Genomic DNA, 15832 nt, shown 5'->3' with positions numbered 1-15832 from the left:
GTCAGTGTTGAATCTCTAGTAGCTAATATTTTGTCTGGTACACAGTAGATCTTCAATAAATGGTGTGTGAATAAAGCATGGGCCACTCCTTGCTTCCCTGCTTAGAAACCTTGCTACTATTAGGCCTGACCCTTGGAAGGAGCACTAACATACAATGAGTCATTAAAATAACAACAACAGTAACAACAACTAAGCTTGGTCATATCATTTGGGATGAGAACATAGGTCAACATAGTGACTTTAGTACTCGTTGAATACTGAGGAGCTTCTTTATACATAAAAATATTTCTGCGTGTCAGTTTAATTCCATAGAATTTCATTAACCTAAGAAAGTCTTTTAAAGAACCACCTTTTTTCTTTCACTCGGACGTATAGATGATCAGCTTCCTCTATGAGTATCTATAGATTTTAATCACACAGATAAGTTTGATGGTGTCCAGTTTTTATTTAAACTCTTTGCTAACTCTTTTATCAATATGCAATCTATGTCACCTAAACTATATTAAATAATTTTGTTCTCTTGAACTACATTATACAATTTATAAAGTAGAACTCATAAGAACCCAAGATTTGCAATAGATTACATGTCAGTCAACAAAGCTAAGCATTATCAGCTCACAATGACATCTGACTCTCCAAGCTGTTGGTGTTGATGTGGGTGGTGTTCTGAGTTTCCAGTGCCTATAGTGTCAGTAATCACAAGGATGGAAATGTTGAAGAGAAGTTTCTGTCTCCTCAAACTTCACTTTTTATGCAGATGTACCTGCTAAGATTGAGTTACTGTGCATGATAAGTGTAATCGGAGAGTTGGCAAGCAGGTTAAATATAATTGACCATTCTACATTTTCCTATAATGGGACTGAGAAAGAGAAGAGCTTTGTAGATTGGGAATGTGAAGTAGATGCATGGAAATAATTGCAGAAAAATTCTTTTAAAAGTCCCTAGCCTTACATCTACTTGGAACTTGATGTATATTCTTATTTTAAAGGTTTTATTTATAAGAATGTGCATAGGGTTTCCTTTTTTGATAAACTAGTGTTCTTTGTCTTTGGCAAATAAGTAGTAACTGCAATTTGACAAATAAAGACTCTTTATCCCCATTTTCTGATGCAAAACTGAGATAGGAATATTATAAAAGAACATACTGATGGGGAGAGTTAGAAGATAATAGGAACAATTAATGAATCGAATGTTCTGTTGATGGATTTTTCCCTCTCCAGAAAATCACCTATTAGTTATTGTGAGTTACGGCACGCTTATAAAGTTCCTGTTATTATTTCTCTTGGTATTGAGTCATTTGTTTTTTTTTTCTCTATGTTATTATTTTTGTTATAGTTAATATGCATTCATATGAACTATATGAATATATTCATATATATTCATTCATATATTTGTTCATATATATATTCATATAGTTCATATGTTTTCTTGGGGAAAAATACTGAAATACTTCTCTGAGACTGATATATAAAATTGGAATGTTAATGCTGAACTCAAAAAGAAATTTCATGAGGATCACATAAATTGGGTTGTAATTATATAATATACATATTTATATGTAATATATATTACATTATACTACAGAAAGAGATGTGCAGGCCTGCCTATCAGCATGCCTGTCATATTGTAAGATAGCAAATGTTCATTTTCCCACACCCCTTCTTTAGATCTGAAGTAGATTTCCTAAGAGCACAGCAAATTGTTAATCTGGCACATATTCACAATTTAGTGAATGTTTCCTTCTTTTCTTCCTTTCCTTTTTCCTTCCTTCCTAATCTGTAATCTTTCTACTCAAGTAAATATAAATGCATGTTTATCCAAATATAATGTTAATAATATGTTTATTATTTTCTATGCATGCATGTGTCAACAAAATATCTCAAGCTTTGCATTATCACTTTAGGACCGACCCTGGACTGCGGCACACATAATCCACTGGAAGGAAACCCTCATTCCCTTTAGCCTCACACAGTTATTTTTGTTGTGGTTCTTTTTTTGTTTTTTCACTGTAGTCACTTAATTCCTCTTGATTTGTGTGGAAAAGATGTTGTTTGTAGAAAGAAATGAATATTTTGTTTTCTACTTTTTATATACATTTTCTATATGCCATATCCGTGGTTACAAGAAATTTTTTTACACTCAAGGATTTGAATTGACTTGTTAGCATGATATACTTATATGAATTCATATATTTTATACGTAAATTTTTTTTAAATCTTGATAAAATAAGTGATTTAATATGAAAGTTCTATACTAGAATTTTGTTTCATTGATTTATTTACTAGGAAATACGGATAGGAAGGTAAGAGCTTTAAAGTTATTTTGGAGACATGATTTCTTGTTTTTTTATTGAATAGATGATTCTTCTCTGCAACCATTATTAAAGAGATGTTTACTAGAGGTATCTGACCTGAATCCCAGTTCTGATAATGAATTTCAATTTTATATCATATTCTTTGGAAAGACCATTTGGGTATGTTTAGCTATATTGCTTTAATATTGATACCTTTATTGGTTTAAGAACTATTTCTGTCTTTACCAGCCTTGAGTCTAGTACCACAAATGACAGGGAGGTTCTTTTATTACACCCTGATTCTCTCAATGTGAGGATTAGGAGGGTTAATTTATGTCCCAAGCTCACTCCATTATTTGTTCCAGAGGCTGGTAAACATTACAAAGGAGTATCACAATTGGATTTTGAATCAATAACTTCAGACACTGAACCATATATTTTAATGGGAAGCTGGATTTTCCTTACAATGGTCAAATAATACTATTAGTTTCTTGGCGATATAGTAGAGTTAGAAAAGATAAATATAAACATACAAAGTACTGTGAGGTCTCCAAATGTTATAGTTCATCCTTCTAAAAGGTTTACTAAGGTCAACCACAATTCTTTTTGCTATGCTTTGTTACTCTGGGCCACTTCACAATAATTTTGAAATTATATATGATACTAGCTTTGAATGTATTACTTATTTGAACTATTCAGTTTGCTCCTAGAAAAAGTCCTATTGACGTATCTGTGAGGTATTTACACCCTTAGTTGGTATATGCTCTATGGCATATTTCAAAAACGAGCTAGGAGCCTTCTGAGATGTATATACAGTGAACTAGAATAGGTAAATTGAAATCTCTGTAGGCTTGTCTATTTTTAGTATGAACAAAAAGGAATCATGTTCTATTTCATATGATGTCTTCTCACTTGAGAATTCTAAATGCATACTACTGAATTCATGAGCCTCCTGTGTATATTGTAAATGAAATGTTTAGGCCAAATTTTGGAAATAATCTATATTCTGCTGTAATATTCTTTTTAAAAGTTTTTTCTCTTAATAATTTTTCTTAGAATTTGATATATGTTTTATGACTGCTAATATTAACTCTGGTTTTGCACTTTGCTCCTCTGTAAAAATAATATTTTTATTTTCCTTTAGAGGAATAACATAAAACTAGGCCATGGCCACTCTTAACACTCAAGTCCTTACTTTTCAAATGAACAGATGAAAGCAGTCACTATTGTGTGGCAACTGGAGTCAGTTCTGTCTTTTCCCAAAACTCCATGATACTCATTGTAGCCATTTCTAGACATGGCATTCCAATACAATGCTGTAGTTCTCCCAAGCAACGACCTAGTTATCTGTGCATTTATTAGAGTAAAATGATATTATAGAAGTGAAGCTGTAGTGAAAATATTAGCATCTGAAAAAGAAGATCATTGTAGTCTTTTCTGTTTAATTGATTGCAAAATATCCTTTCGGGATCCTTAAATATAGTAATATATAATGGTAGTAATATATAATATATATAATATATAACATAGTAAATATAATGGTGACGACCATATTCTTCACAAACATTTTTACTTATTTGCTATAATGTCTTGGGAAATTTGAGGAAAAAGATTGGATAAAAGAAAATAGAGCCACAATTTAGTTACTATTCATTACTCCCTATCTCCTAGAAAATCAGCATTGTGATGAAGCCCAAGATACTATGTATAGTGACATATATAATTAGAATTATTTCCTCATATTTTTGATGGCTGTGAGATATGTTATTGAGGTTTTTTTCACTCCTTAATACATGCATACTTTTAAACATTTTAGTTGTTTTTATTGTTTGCTTTATTAGTTTCTGACACATTTTGGATTTTTCATCTAAAACATTAATCTCTGAAATTTTAAGATTATCCTTTATAGTTATTAGAGTATCTTGTAAAAGTTAATGTGTATAGTTAATTAAGTTGGTTCTCCTCCTTGTAAAGATATATATAAACATTTTGTCAGTGCTAGATAAACCTTTTTGAAATTCACTTCTCATTTTCTCTTTGAGTTTGAAATAGGGGTCACATAACAGTTATCCATGTTTTATGCATAGAAATAATTTATAGTAACTAAATGTGCCTTTTTTTGTTTGTTTGTTTTGTTTTGTTTTGAGACGGAGTCTCGCTCTGTTGCCAGGGTGGCATGCAGTGGTGTGATCTTGGCTCACTGCAACGCCGCCTCCCGGGTTCAAGTGATTCTCCTGCCTCAGGCTTTCAAGTAGCTGGGACTACAGGCATACGCCACCACACCCAGCTAATTTTTGTATATTTAGTAGAGACGGAGTTTCACTATGTTGGCCAGGATGTTCTCGATCTCTTGACCTTGTGATCCGCCCACCTCAACCTCCCAAAGTGTTGGGATTACAGGCTTGAGCCACCACACCCAGCCTAAATATGCCTCTTAATTTATCCAATCTAAGGATAGTATTAGGCTGTTTTCTGCAGATATACTGAATAAGATCAATATTATATTTGAAGCAAGCTTTTACATCAAAGTTGTGATAAGTAAAGCATTTTAGACCAAGAAAAAAACCTTGTAGTTTTTCTGAGCATTATCATTTTGTGAAAGTATGAATGATTAAGGCTGGGACTTTACCAAATCACACAGTTAACATGTATTTGTGAAAACACTGATAAAGAAAATAAACCAGAATACAATCTAGTAGAATATAAGTTTTAGATGGTAGAAAATTTGTCCTGTTTCTCTTTTTCTCATGACTAATAGCCATACAATAAATGTTTATTGAATATGAACAAAAGATAATTAAATGAATAAACTAAGGAATTATTTTAAACTTATGCTTGTTTGTGTGTAGTTTTACTTAAACTTCCTTTGTCTAATTAGAATAAAAACTTTAGCACTAAAATAAGTATTAAATGACTAGTATATGTACCATAAATCTATGTCATTTCTTTCTTCGTAAAATGGTTAGCATATGTCTGCCAACCTGTTGCTGCTTAGCGTTACTGACAATTATATACATTATAAATTATATATTTGGTCTCACACTGTTTTTATATATTTTTGTATTCGATTGGGCATGCTTATTGTTAGAAAATCTTAATTTTATTTTGTACTATAAATTATAAAGTATGTAATTCTTCAAAAATTATTTTTGTGCCAAGGTGTTTTTCTCCATACAAGGTGAACAGATTAGGTGGCATTCATACAGCTGTAAAGTTTAGAGTTTTATTTGTTATAGGTAAAGTTCTGTTTTGCCACAGGAGCATTCATATCATATCACAAAATTGCAAGTTAAATGCTTTGAGTACTTTGACCAATGCTTAGTTTTATGTGAGGATTAAGAGGTAACAGAGAGAGTATGAAACACTCTTCTCATTGAAGCAGATGTCTTTTCTCTCTCACTGGAAATTTATATTAAAATTAATCAGATAAGTAAGTTCATGATTTGCCTTGAGCATCTGTATGTTTTTGGTTGTAACAAAAATACTTCATTTTAGTGCTCACTGCTAGATGTCTATTGAGAATGCATATTTCATAACAAATTTTAAAAGAAATATGTAGATTAAAATGAATTCTCAGTGCTATGATATGTTTGTGATACTTCTTCAGGCACATAGGTTTCAAAGAAACATACAAGATACATGCTTAAGTTGTTGCTGACCTACACTATGCCTGCATCCTAATAGGTTGTATTTCAGCTCCTATATTTTTGACAAATAGCTGAGCTCTGTAAAGCTCTGTTTGTGGTGCTGAAACCTCTCATGATGTATGAGCATGTCTGGCTGATAAATTCTAATGTCAGCCTCTGTGTGATAGTGAATCATCAGGTTGTAAAATTTGTGTTTGGGAAACACGTTGAATTCGCAAGTTTCATGTTTTGGTTGTGTTAAAATTAACTCAATTTGTCCTTTTGTTTTAAGAAGTTCATAACAATTGCCTTCTACACTGTCAAAAACAGCTAGGATTTAATTGGAAACTGTCAATGCTATCACAAAAGAAATGTCTAATATTAACAAATAAATTGATAGGACTACAGTGCTGAAAATGTTTATAGGCCAGTGGGATGTTGATATTATGCAGAAAGCCATTGTAAGAAAAGTTAAAAGTTGCTTATGAGCAGACACAATAGCAATTAACATGAAAGCTTTGTAACTTTGAGAGATAAACAATTTGCCTATAAAAACTGTGGTATTGTATTGTCTCAGAATGTTTGCTTTGTACACAAATACTTCTGTTTTTTCAGGACTGTGGGGGTTTGTTTGTAAAAATGATTGAAATCCTCAAAAATCTTAATTCTCTTTTTTTAAGTGAAATCCTTATATTCCCTATATAAGATTTTTAAATAACTGCTAATGTACTTGGCACTTCAATTCAATGATTTGTAATCTTTTAAGCTGTGGGTTTCAGGTGCCTTAAATATATTCTTAGAGGACTGGACTAAAAAATTAAATTCTTAATTTTTTCTTTTACTTTAAAATAGTTTTAGAAGCTTTTCCTTTAGTTAACATCATTCCTCTTAAATTTGTGGCAAACTCTGGAAGTATCTGAATTGTGTCATTTTTATATTGGGGTGAGCTAAATAAAAGAAATTTCAGAAAGTTGAACCTGTTAAACTTCTACTACTAATCCTGTATGTTTTAGGGTATAATTCTAAAATCTTAGTCTCGGACTGAAACATGCTGTTTCCTTGCCATGTTTCAATATAGTAAATTATTAAGTTATTTGCTTGTTATTTCAGTGAAGCTCCTTAACTGTTTTGAATCAGAGAGAGATTTGAAAATTATACCTAGAGCATAAGTCATAATGAAATTTGGCAATAGTTTCTGCAAAGCAAGCAGCCTAGACCAGGCATGGTGGGTCATGCCTGTAATCCCAATACTTTGGGACACTGAGGTGGGTGGATCATGAGGCCAGGAGTTCAAGACCAGCCTGGCCAATATGGCAAAACTTCGTCTCTACTGAAAATACAAAAATTAGCCGGAGATTCAGTCGCATGCCTGTAATGCCAGCTACTTGGGAGGTTGAGGCAGGAGAATTGCTTGAACCTGGGAAGTGGATGCTGCAGTGAGTTGAGGTTTTGCCACTGCACTCCTGCCTGAGCAACAGAGGGAGACTCCGTCTCAAAAAAAAAAAAAAAGAAAAAACAGAAGCAAGCAGCCTAAAACTAAGCTACTGCCAATAATTAAAATAAGACTTTATGTTGCTCAGATACTGAATTTATATTGTCTCAACCTAATAATTTAATCTACTCCAAAAGCTACTTGTTAAAATCCTTAAGTGAATACATAATTTCCTAGAGTTTCTGTCAATAGTTAAAGGGTTAAATACAAATTATGATTGCCATTTGATATTGATTAAATGCTTTCTGAAATCCGTATTTGAGACTTTATAAAAATGTAGGCAATCCCATCACCCAAGGAAAGTGCCTTACTCTTAGCATTCCAAATTTCATTATAGAAAAACACCTTTTAAAAACTTTGTCATTTAAATGATATCTGATCAGATGATATTTCCCAGAAATTACTCTTTATTTAGAAACAAAACAAGACAAAAGCAATTGATTTTAATCCAAAATGTATTTTTCCTTATAAAAGAGGTCCACATACTCACTGTGTCTACTCTACAGAATTTGTCCATTTTATTACACCACGTGTCAAGTTTATCTGGTCACTGCAAAAACTCGTGGCTAATATGTGTAATACAACACAGGAGGAGGTATTGCTCAGTTCAACTACTCTTATATACTTAAAAAAAATACAGAAATGTTTTTGTCCACTTTAACTGTAGTCCAGACATAAAAGTTACATGAAAGTTTTAGAAAATGGAGTTATTTTATTTGGTTGCCACAGTACCCCTTGAAGCCAGTTACTTAAAATGCTGACGTTATACATATTTCCATTGGTCAGGAGCAGCATTGGTGAAGCTTAAACTTTTCTCTCAAAAGTAATCTTTCTTTACGTTGTTTTTTGTTTGTTTGTTTTGTTTTGTTTTTAACACAACTGCAGTCTTTAGCATTTTTTTGTTCGTTTTTGAAGTAGGTTTAGTTGGTGGTTTTTACGACATTTGTTGGTAAACCTATAACAGTTGCTTTTACTTTCAATGATGTACTTTTTTCTTTTCCTGCTTCCCAGAGATTTATCAGAGGAGGATAAAGCTCACCTAATGCAAAAGTTGGTTTCTGTAAGTAATTCCTCACATAGCTATGTCCACCATCACAGTTCATTTCTTGAGAGAGGCAGCTGATAAGACATATCACACCAATAATCCCCAGAAGGCCTCCAAGACAGGCCATAAGTGTTGTAGTATTACTCTTTTCATACTGTTTTTGATCAGGGTCCAAACCTTTGGTGGTGACATTTACACATTTTTTTCTGTTTTTCTGATAGATGGTGGGAATATCAATACAAATTTTATACTCAGTTGATGGGTTCAGATGAGTAAGATTATATACCTTGACATCAGATGGTATTCGAGCACTTTGCGCAGCATGAGAATTTTCAGTGTTGACAAAGGCTGTCCATTTAACACTAGATTTGAGAATTTTAGAACTTGCTTTCCAGGATACCAAAACTGAATTGGCCTGAATATCTCTTATTTTAATATTCAAAGAGCCATTGTTATCCTGTGGAAAAGATCCATCCACTTTGATCATAACAGACTTCAAGTCAGCGCCAACTAGGTTAGTTGCTATACAAGTATATAAACCCCCTTCTTTGGGAGTTATGCCATTTATTTCTAGTGTTCCTTCAGAATGGACATAGAAATTTTCTGTCAGGGTATTAGGCAAGAGTTTTTGACCAGAAGGTGTTATCCAGTAGATTTCAGGCTGTGGTTCTGCAGTAGCTCTACAGTGTAAGGAAACATAACTCCCAGCTTCTACATTTAGATTAGAAGGAAAGCTCTCAGGAGCTATAAGAGGGAGACAAATTTCCATCATGTCCCTGAAATGAACTTGCCGAACATTCTGACCTTGGAATTCAGGTGGGTCCACACAAAACAGTGAATCTGGCTCCATAAATCGAATGTTGGTTTTGTTCATATTAATCCAACGGATGACACAGTCACATCTGATGGGGTTACTGTGTATGCTGATTTCCTTGAGGTTTGGCAGAGACTCAATGGTACCATGGTACAGGGCACTGAGGGCGTTGCTGTTCAGCATGAGTGATTCCAGCTTGGGGAGTCTGAAAAATGCATTGGGGTGAATGTAAGACAATCTGGGGTTGTTAGTAGCTTCTATTTTTCTTAAATCTGGCAGGTTATCCACAGCAAGACTATCGATGGAAATCAGCTCAGGCATATTGTTTATCCCCAACTCTTTTAAGTGTAGCATATTGCTAAAATCACCCCTTCGTATTCTATTAATAGGATTTTTATTTAGATCCAAAAATTTGAGATTTACAACTTTTTGAAGAGCAACATGGGGTACTTTAATAAGCCTGTTGTCATAAAAGGAGATGCTTTCTAAGTTTTCAAGTCCAACCAAAGCATTATCTGGTATTTCTGTAAGGTTTATACCAGCTATGACCAGGCTGCGAAGATTGATAAGAGGCTTAAAGTTCATGTCTTTGATTCTGATAATTGGATTTTCCCCAATCATCAGAATCTCTAGATTTGGAAGAGCATCAAACCACTTACTGTTGATCATCTGCAATCTATTTGAATTGAGATGAAGTCGAAGAAGATTATGTAGGCCAATAAAGGCTCCAGGTGAAATTGCAGAAAGCAAGTTGTGATTAATATAGAGTTCTTGTAAGTTGCTCAGTTCTGACAGACATTTTTCAGGCAGTTCAGTAAGTTTGTTTTCCTCTAGGTACACAGAAAGGAGCTGAGGCATCTTTTTTACATTAATATTGGTGACCGAAGATAAATTGTTTTGAGATAAATCCAGGCCAGTAAGGTTTACTGGAAAGTCTGTGGAGTATTCAATTTTTGCAATATTGTTAGTCTGCAGGAGCAGAATCTGTGTGTTAGCAGGCAATCTGGCTGGGAAAGTTAAAAGACCTAAATCATTACAGTCCACTGTAGATGCTTCCATATAAATGGATCTGGGTGTAAACCAAGGCCTGATTTCACACGTACATAACTGTGGACAATCCACTTTTTTATCTACAGCTTGTACTAGTGTAGTGATAGCTAGGCCGAGTAGCACATGAATTCGGAGTGGCATGTCCTTCATCTTAGCTTTCTTCTTCAGAAATGTAATGGGCCCTTAAGGATTCCACAGTCAGTGCTAGTAAGTTCAATAGGAGCTGATTGATAAGGAAGATACTTGCATTTGTCAAATGATGAATGCCATAGAACCACAAAGTTTTTCTTCACTGAAATAAGTGCCAGTGCCAAAATTGCATTGTCCAAAAATGTCATGCATATTGGAGAAGAGAAGGTTACTATTTTCTTAATGATATAATATTGATGTACTTTTTGAAGGTGGAGTATGTATAGATGGTCATAGGAGATTGAGTAATTCATTTATTTAGAAGTATAATATTCAAATCCCATGCTTGTTCAGTATGTGCAGGAATAGCAGCATGATGCTAAATGTAATAAAATGAAATATGAAAGAAAAAAGAGAACAATAATTAGTGCAAATGAAAAATACCATAATTAATATCCATTAACTAATTATAATTATTTCATGTATAAATTTTATTTTTAGAGTTTAAGTACTTCAGTATGTCTTGGTGACTTTATGATTTTCATGACTGTCCTTGATAATTCTTGGCCCAGACATTGGGCAGGCTGAGAAATTTAATCTTTAAAAGGCTAAAGATTTATTATTATAATGAATATGTTTCCAGAAGTTTTCTGTTATTTCAAATCTTTACTTGTTTATACCTTGTAATTTTATTCATTATATTTTCATTAGCTTTGAAATTTAGTTACAGGGAAAAAAAGAAAACAACTTTTAAGTTTTTAAACTGTTGATGGCTTTTTTTTTTTTTTTTTTTGCTTTTTAGAGAGGCAAAATAAAAAGCCAATAAATAAATAATACTGTTCACTTATAACTAAATGAGTTAGACTGTGATTCAACAGGCTCCCAGGAGACAGGATTTAGAGACAAGAATTATAAAATGTTAAGTAAGCTAGATGTAGTGGTATTAGCTGTTTCCCATTTTCATTCATACTTCTCTCCATAGTCTTCTTTGCATAAAGTGACTTGAGTTTTGCAGTCTTCAGAGAAGATTAAGTTCAACTTGCTGTAGATGTACCTGTATGTTATCATTCTTAACTAAAGTTCAGAAGATTAACATTTGGCTGTTTTATTTTTCCCTGAGAATAACTTACCTTCCATTACTAACAATGAAAAAACAGTATTATTACATCACTGATATGGTTTGGCTGTGTCCCTGCCCAAATCTCATCTTAAGCTGTAACTCCGATAATTCCCATGTGTTGTGGGAGGGACCTGGTGGGACATAATTAAATCGTGGGGGCAGTTTCCCCCATGCTTGTGATAGTGAAATAAGTATCACGAGATCTGATGTTTTTATAGGGGAAACCCCTTTTGCTTGAGTCTCATTCTTTCTTGGCTGCCTCCATGTAAGATGTGCCTTTTCCCACCTGCCATGATTGTGAGGCCTTCCCAGCCACGTGGAGCTGTGAGTCCATTAAATATCTTTTTCTTTGTATTACTCAGTCTTGGATATATCTCTATTAGTAGCATTAGAATGGACTAATACAATCAGTAACACAAAGACCTAGATATTTTTCTTTTAAATGGATACCAGTGTCTTTGAAATATAATCATTTCCAACACCAAGTTTCAAATTTGATATGTGGGGATCCTTCTTTTTCTCTATGTTTACCTCACCATCTGCCATTTTCCTGCAGGGAACCTTCTCCCTATTGATAGAGCTATGGTTGCATCACTCTGCCTGGAATAGTTCTTTCTTTGTTTTAAATTACTTTTTACTGTCTTTTCAAACCTCAATTCAAGAATCTCCCCTCTGGGAAGTCTTTCATACAAGACTTTCATATAACCCCTCCCTCCAGATGTACTTAGCTGCCCCTCCACAGTGGTCCCATGGCTCCAGCACTTGCCTCTGTCAAGCATTTCCTTGATCCTTCCTTTCACCAGTCACTAATCTCCTTGAGAGCATGAGGCCTGCCTGACTTTGCATCCCATCTTCTGGGCATTATCATTATAATATAGTATACGTTCAAGAAATGTTTCGAATGAAACAATAAATTAATTTTATTAATAAAATCATTTATGCATCCTTTTACATATTAAGCAATTCAGTCTGCTTAATTTCTATCTGTTTTAATGTGTGTAAGTATATACTAACATCATATTTGTGTTACATACATAACTAAAATCCAGAGACTAAAATTCAGGTTAGTACAAAGGAATGTTAGACTTTAAGAGAAAAGTTAATCTATTATATCTGTGCTTTATTATTTAATTTATCCGGTCAACATTTATTGAGCACTTTCTACATGCCAATTATTGGGTTAATAGCTAGAATAAAAAAGATGACTTAGATATGGTTGATTCCTTTAGTAAACTTTCAGTCTGGAGGGGAAACAGAAGTAAACAGATGGTTACAATTCCATATGCATGCTCATTTGGGAGCATATACCCCTCTGAATAAAACGAAAATAGAAAATAGAAATCTGTTGCCCCTTTATGTCCAGAATGAAAGAAAAACCTAGGTACAAAGTCCAGTTGCATTTCTGTATGTTTCCATAAATCACTTAGCTGAGAATGGAGAAACCATTACTTCTGTCAATTAATTGGTTAGGTCTGCTTTCTCCAGCAGAGCAGAGAGGTACCTATATTCTTCTTTAGGTTAACTAGAGGTTCGGAAATATTAAAGATGAAGCATTCTTTCTGGGGGAGTCTTAATATAATGTCTCTTTTTGTTTTGAAATTATCCCGGTGAGTGTCTTAAAATCAACTCAAATGTCTATCAATGACAGACTCGATTAAGAAAATGTGGCACATATACACCATGGAATACTATGCAGCCATAAAAAAGGATGAGTTCATGTCCTTTGTAGGGACGTGGATGCAGTTGGAAACCATCATTCTCAGCAAACTATCGCAAGAACAGAAAACCAAACACCGCATGTTCTCACTCATAGGTGGGAATTAAACAATGAGAACACTTGGACACAGGAAGGGGAATATCACACACTGGGGCCTGTCGTGGGGTGGGGAGATGGGGGAGGGATAGCATTAGGAGATATACCTAATGTAAATGATGACTTAATGGGGGCAGCACACCAACATGGCACATGTATACATATGTAACAAACCTGCACGTTGTGCACATACACCCTAGAACTTAAAGTATAATAAAAAAAAAATTATGTTTGTATTTAATTAGAAAGTGTTTTCTTATTTCATCATTTACATAGCCATATGCTAGAAACAACCACATTTTGAATTAGATTTATTCTGAAAGCTTTTGAAAGTGAGGGTGTTTATAGTGGTGAGCATATTCAAATGTTGTTTCTCCTGGTCTGTAGGAAGCAATAGTATGGGAAACACAATAGAGAATATAGAAATTTATCCTTTCTTTAGCATAATATTGACTTTTCCTTATGTCTGTGGAAATGAATATATTTCACTAATATACTATTTAGTATGGGTTGTTTCCAGGATAATAAGTAAGTAATAATTGTATCTTCTTAGTGCTTTATAGTTTTCAAAGCCTTTTCTTATTCATTATTAATTTAATATTAATGAACTTGTGAGATAGGTTGGTGATGTACTTTAATCTCCATTTTTTAATGTAAGGTTGTTGAGACCCATCTGCCTGATACCACACAACAAATAAATGGTGGGGTGGGATTAAAACCTAGTTTAGGCCGTTAAAATCAAACAATTGTAATAATTCTCATATCTTATATATCCAATTCCTGTGGACACTTATAATTTGAGATTTCTTTACTGTGAAAATACCAATTGTTTCTTGGTATAATTATATGTGGAAGCTTTTATGAATAAAGCTACTTTTCCTTAGTAAGGAGATCTTCATTCTTTGTCTGTTTTTCATCATTTATGAAATACTGATTCAACACCTACTTTTTGGCAGGCATTATCGTAGACACTGGAAAGTCAGCAATAAATAAGATAAAATATCTACTCACCAAGTTTTCAGTGATCAAAGGAGTAAATAGCTAAGGCCAATGATGCATAGTAGATTTGATTTACAATAAAAACGTGTGCAATGCTCTGTGGATGTACAAAGGAAAGAATGCTTAATTCTGTTCCTCCAAAAGGAGCAACATGAATGTTCTATGGTCTTTTGTGATACTTACACAAAATTAACTGGGGTATAATGAGGACATGTGGATAAGAAGATTTAAAATCCACTATCTTTTAGATAAGTTTTTATAATGCTAAAGCTTAAGAACAAAGTGTGCCTTCTTCTTTGCACCTCATTATGTGTATTACAAAGACTACAGAGTCTGAGGAAAAGAAACATTTTGATACTTAAGTTGAAAAATTGGTGAAGAAAAAAATTGCCATGGGTACATTAAAACCTAGTTTTTCCTTTTCTTTTATAGCAAATTACTAGCTAAGTTCATTTATATAAAGAACTTAAATTCTATTCTCCCATTATCTGACTTCATATTCCCTTGTAAGACTTGATCTTTCTTCAGTTCTAATTGAAAGCTCCATATCCCGAAGGTATTGTTGAATTACACTAACTGCATCCCTATAAAAGACTGTTCTGTTTTCCTTGGGAAATATTTCTTTTCCAGTTTTTCGAAACGAATTATTTGAATTTATATGACAACTTTCAGGAAATGGATAATGGTAACTATTTAGAATAGTTTAATGAATGATATCCTTAAAAACTGATGTTAATGAGAAATTGATTTAAGGGAAGAAAAGAAAATTTGTTTTGCATTAAGAAACGCGGGCCAGGTTTAGTGGATGATTTTGTAACTGGGGACAGGATACCTCACTTTCTGGTACCTCAGATTATTGATCTCTATAATTTAGAAATTTGGCTGCATGAGCTCTAAGATTCTTTCACATTCCAAATTTATGTTGTACTATTCTGTGAACATCAAAGATGTTTTTCCAAAGGTGTCTAACAATTGAATATGTGTAAACTCACTTATCTGAATTTAACCTTTGTGTTTTTTTAATTTATTACAAGTTTATATTCAATACTCTAGTCCCATGCCATTAACAAATTAGAATCAGTGAATTTTAGTCATTATGAGGCTTTTAATAAAGACTATCAAATTAGTTACCTGCCATTATTTCTATTTTATCTTTTTATCTACACAGTAGTAAACAAACGAGAGAGTTACTTTAGTCATTAAATTAAGGCAAACTGGAAGTAAATTGCCTCGATTAGAGCACTTGATCTGAATTCAGATGTGAATTCAAATTCCTTCATTTTGCCTCAAAAGCTCAGTCTTAACCACTAAGTTCTACTTTCTGTCAAGTGTTTATTTTTAAAATAGCACTACACATCTTGATATCTTTTCAGAAAGGTGTTTCCTCCAACTGTGTGGGTGTACTGCCTTTTGTGTTATTGTTGTCGGGTGTTTCTCTTCCTTTGATAATA

General features: G+C 33.4%; 2 protein-coding genes across 16 annotated transcripts in view; one reads left to right on the top strand and one right to left on the bottom strand.

Moving 5' to 3' along the window:
* Positions 1 to 15832, top strand: part of IMMP2L (inner mitochondrial membrane peptidase subunit 2) — an 870942-nt gene that overhangs the window by 411590 nt on the left and 443520 nt on the right. The gene's annotated exons all lie outside the window — the stretch shown is intronic.
* LRRN3 (leucine rich repeat neuronal 3) overlaps positions 7801 to 15832 on the bottom strand; it is a 33474-nt gene continuing 25442 nt past the window's right edge. For both annotated transcript variants that reach the window (XM_015134759.3, XM_015134760.3), the window contains one exon: positions 7801 to 10828. In XM_015134759.3, coding sequence (XP_014990245.1) covers positions 8332 to 10470 — 2139 coding nt within the window. In that variant the 5' untranslated portion in view covers positions 10471 to 10828 and the 3' untranslated portion in view covers positions 7801 to 8331. The remainder of the gene's footprint in view (positions 10829 to 15832) is intronic.

Source organism: Macaca mulatta, chromosome 3 (assembly GCF_049350105.2).
Source record: "Macaca mulatta isolate MMU2019108-1 chromosome 3, T2T-MMU8v2.0, whole genome shotgun sequence".
Lineage (NCBI taxonomy): Eukaryota > Metazoa > Chordata > Mammalia > Primates > Cercopithecidae > Macaca > Macaca mulatta.
The sequence above is the reverse complement of the archived record's forward strand: the minus strand, read 5'-3'. Positions and strand labels throughout refer to the sequence as shown.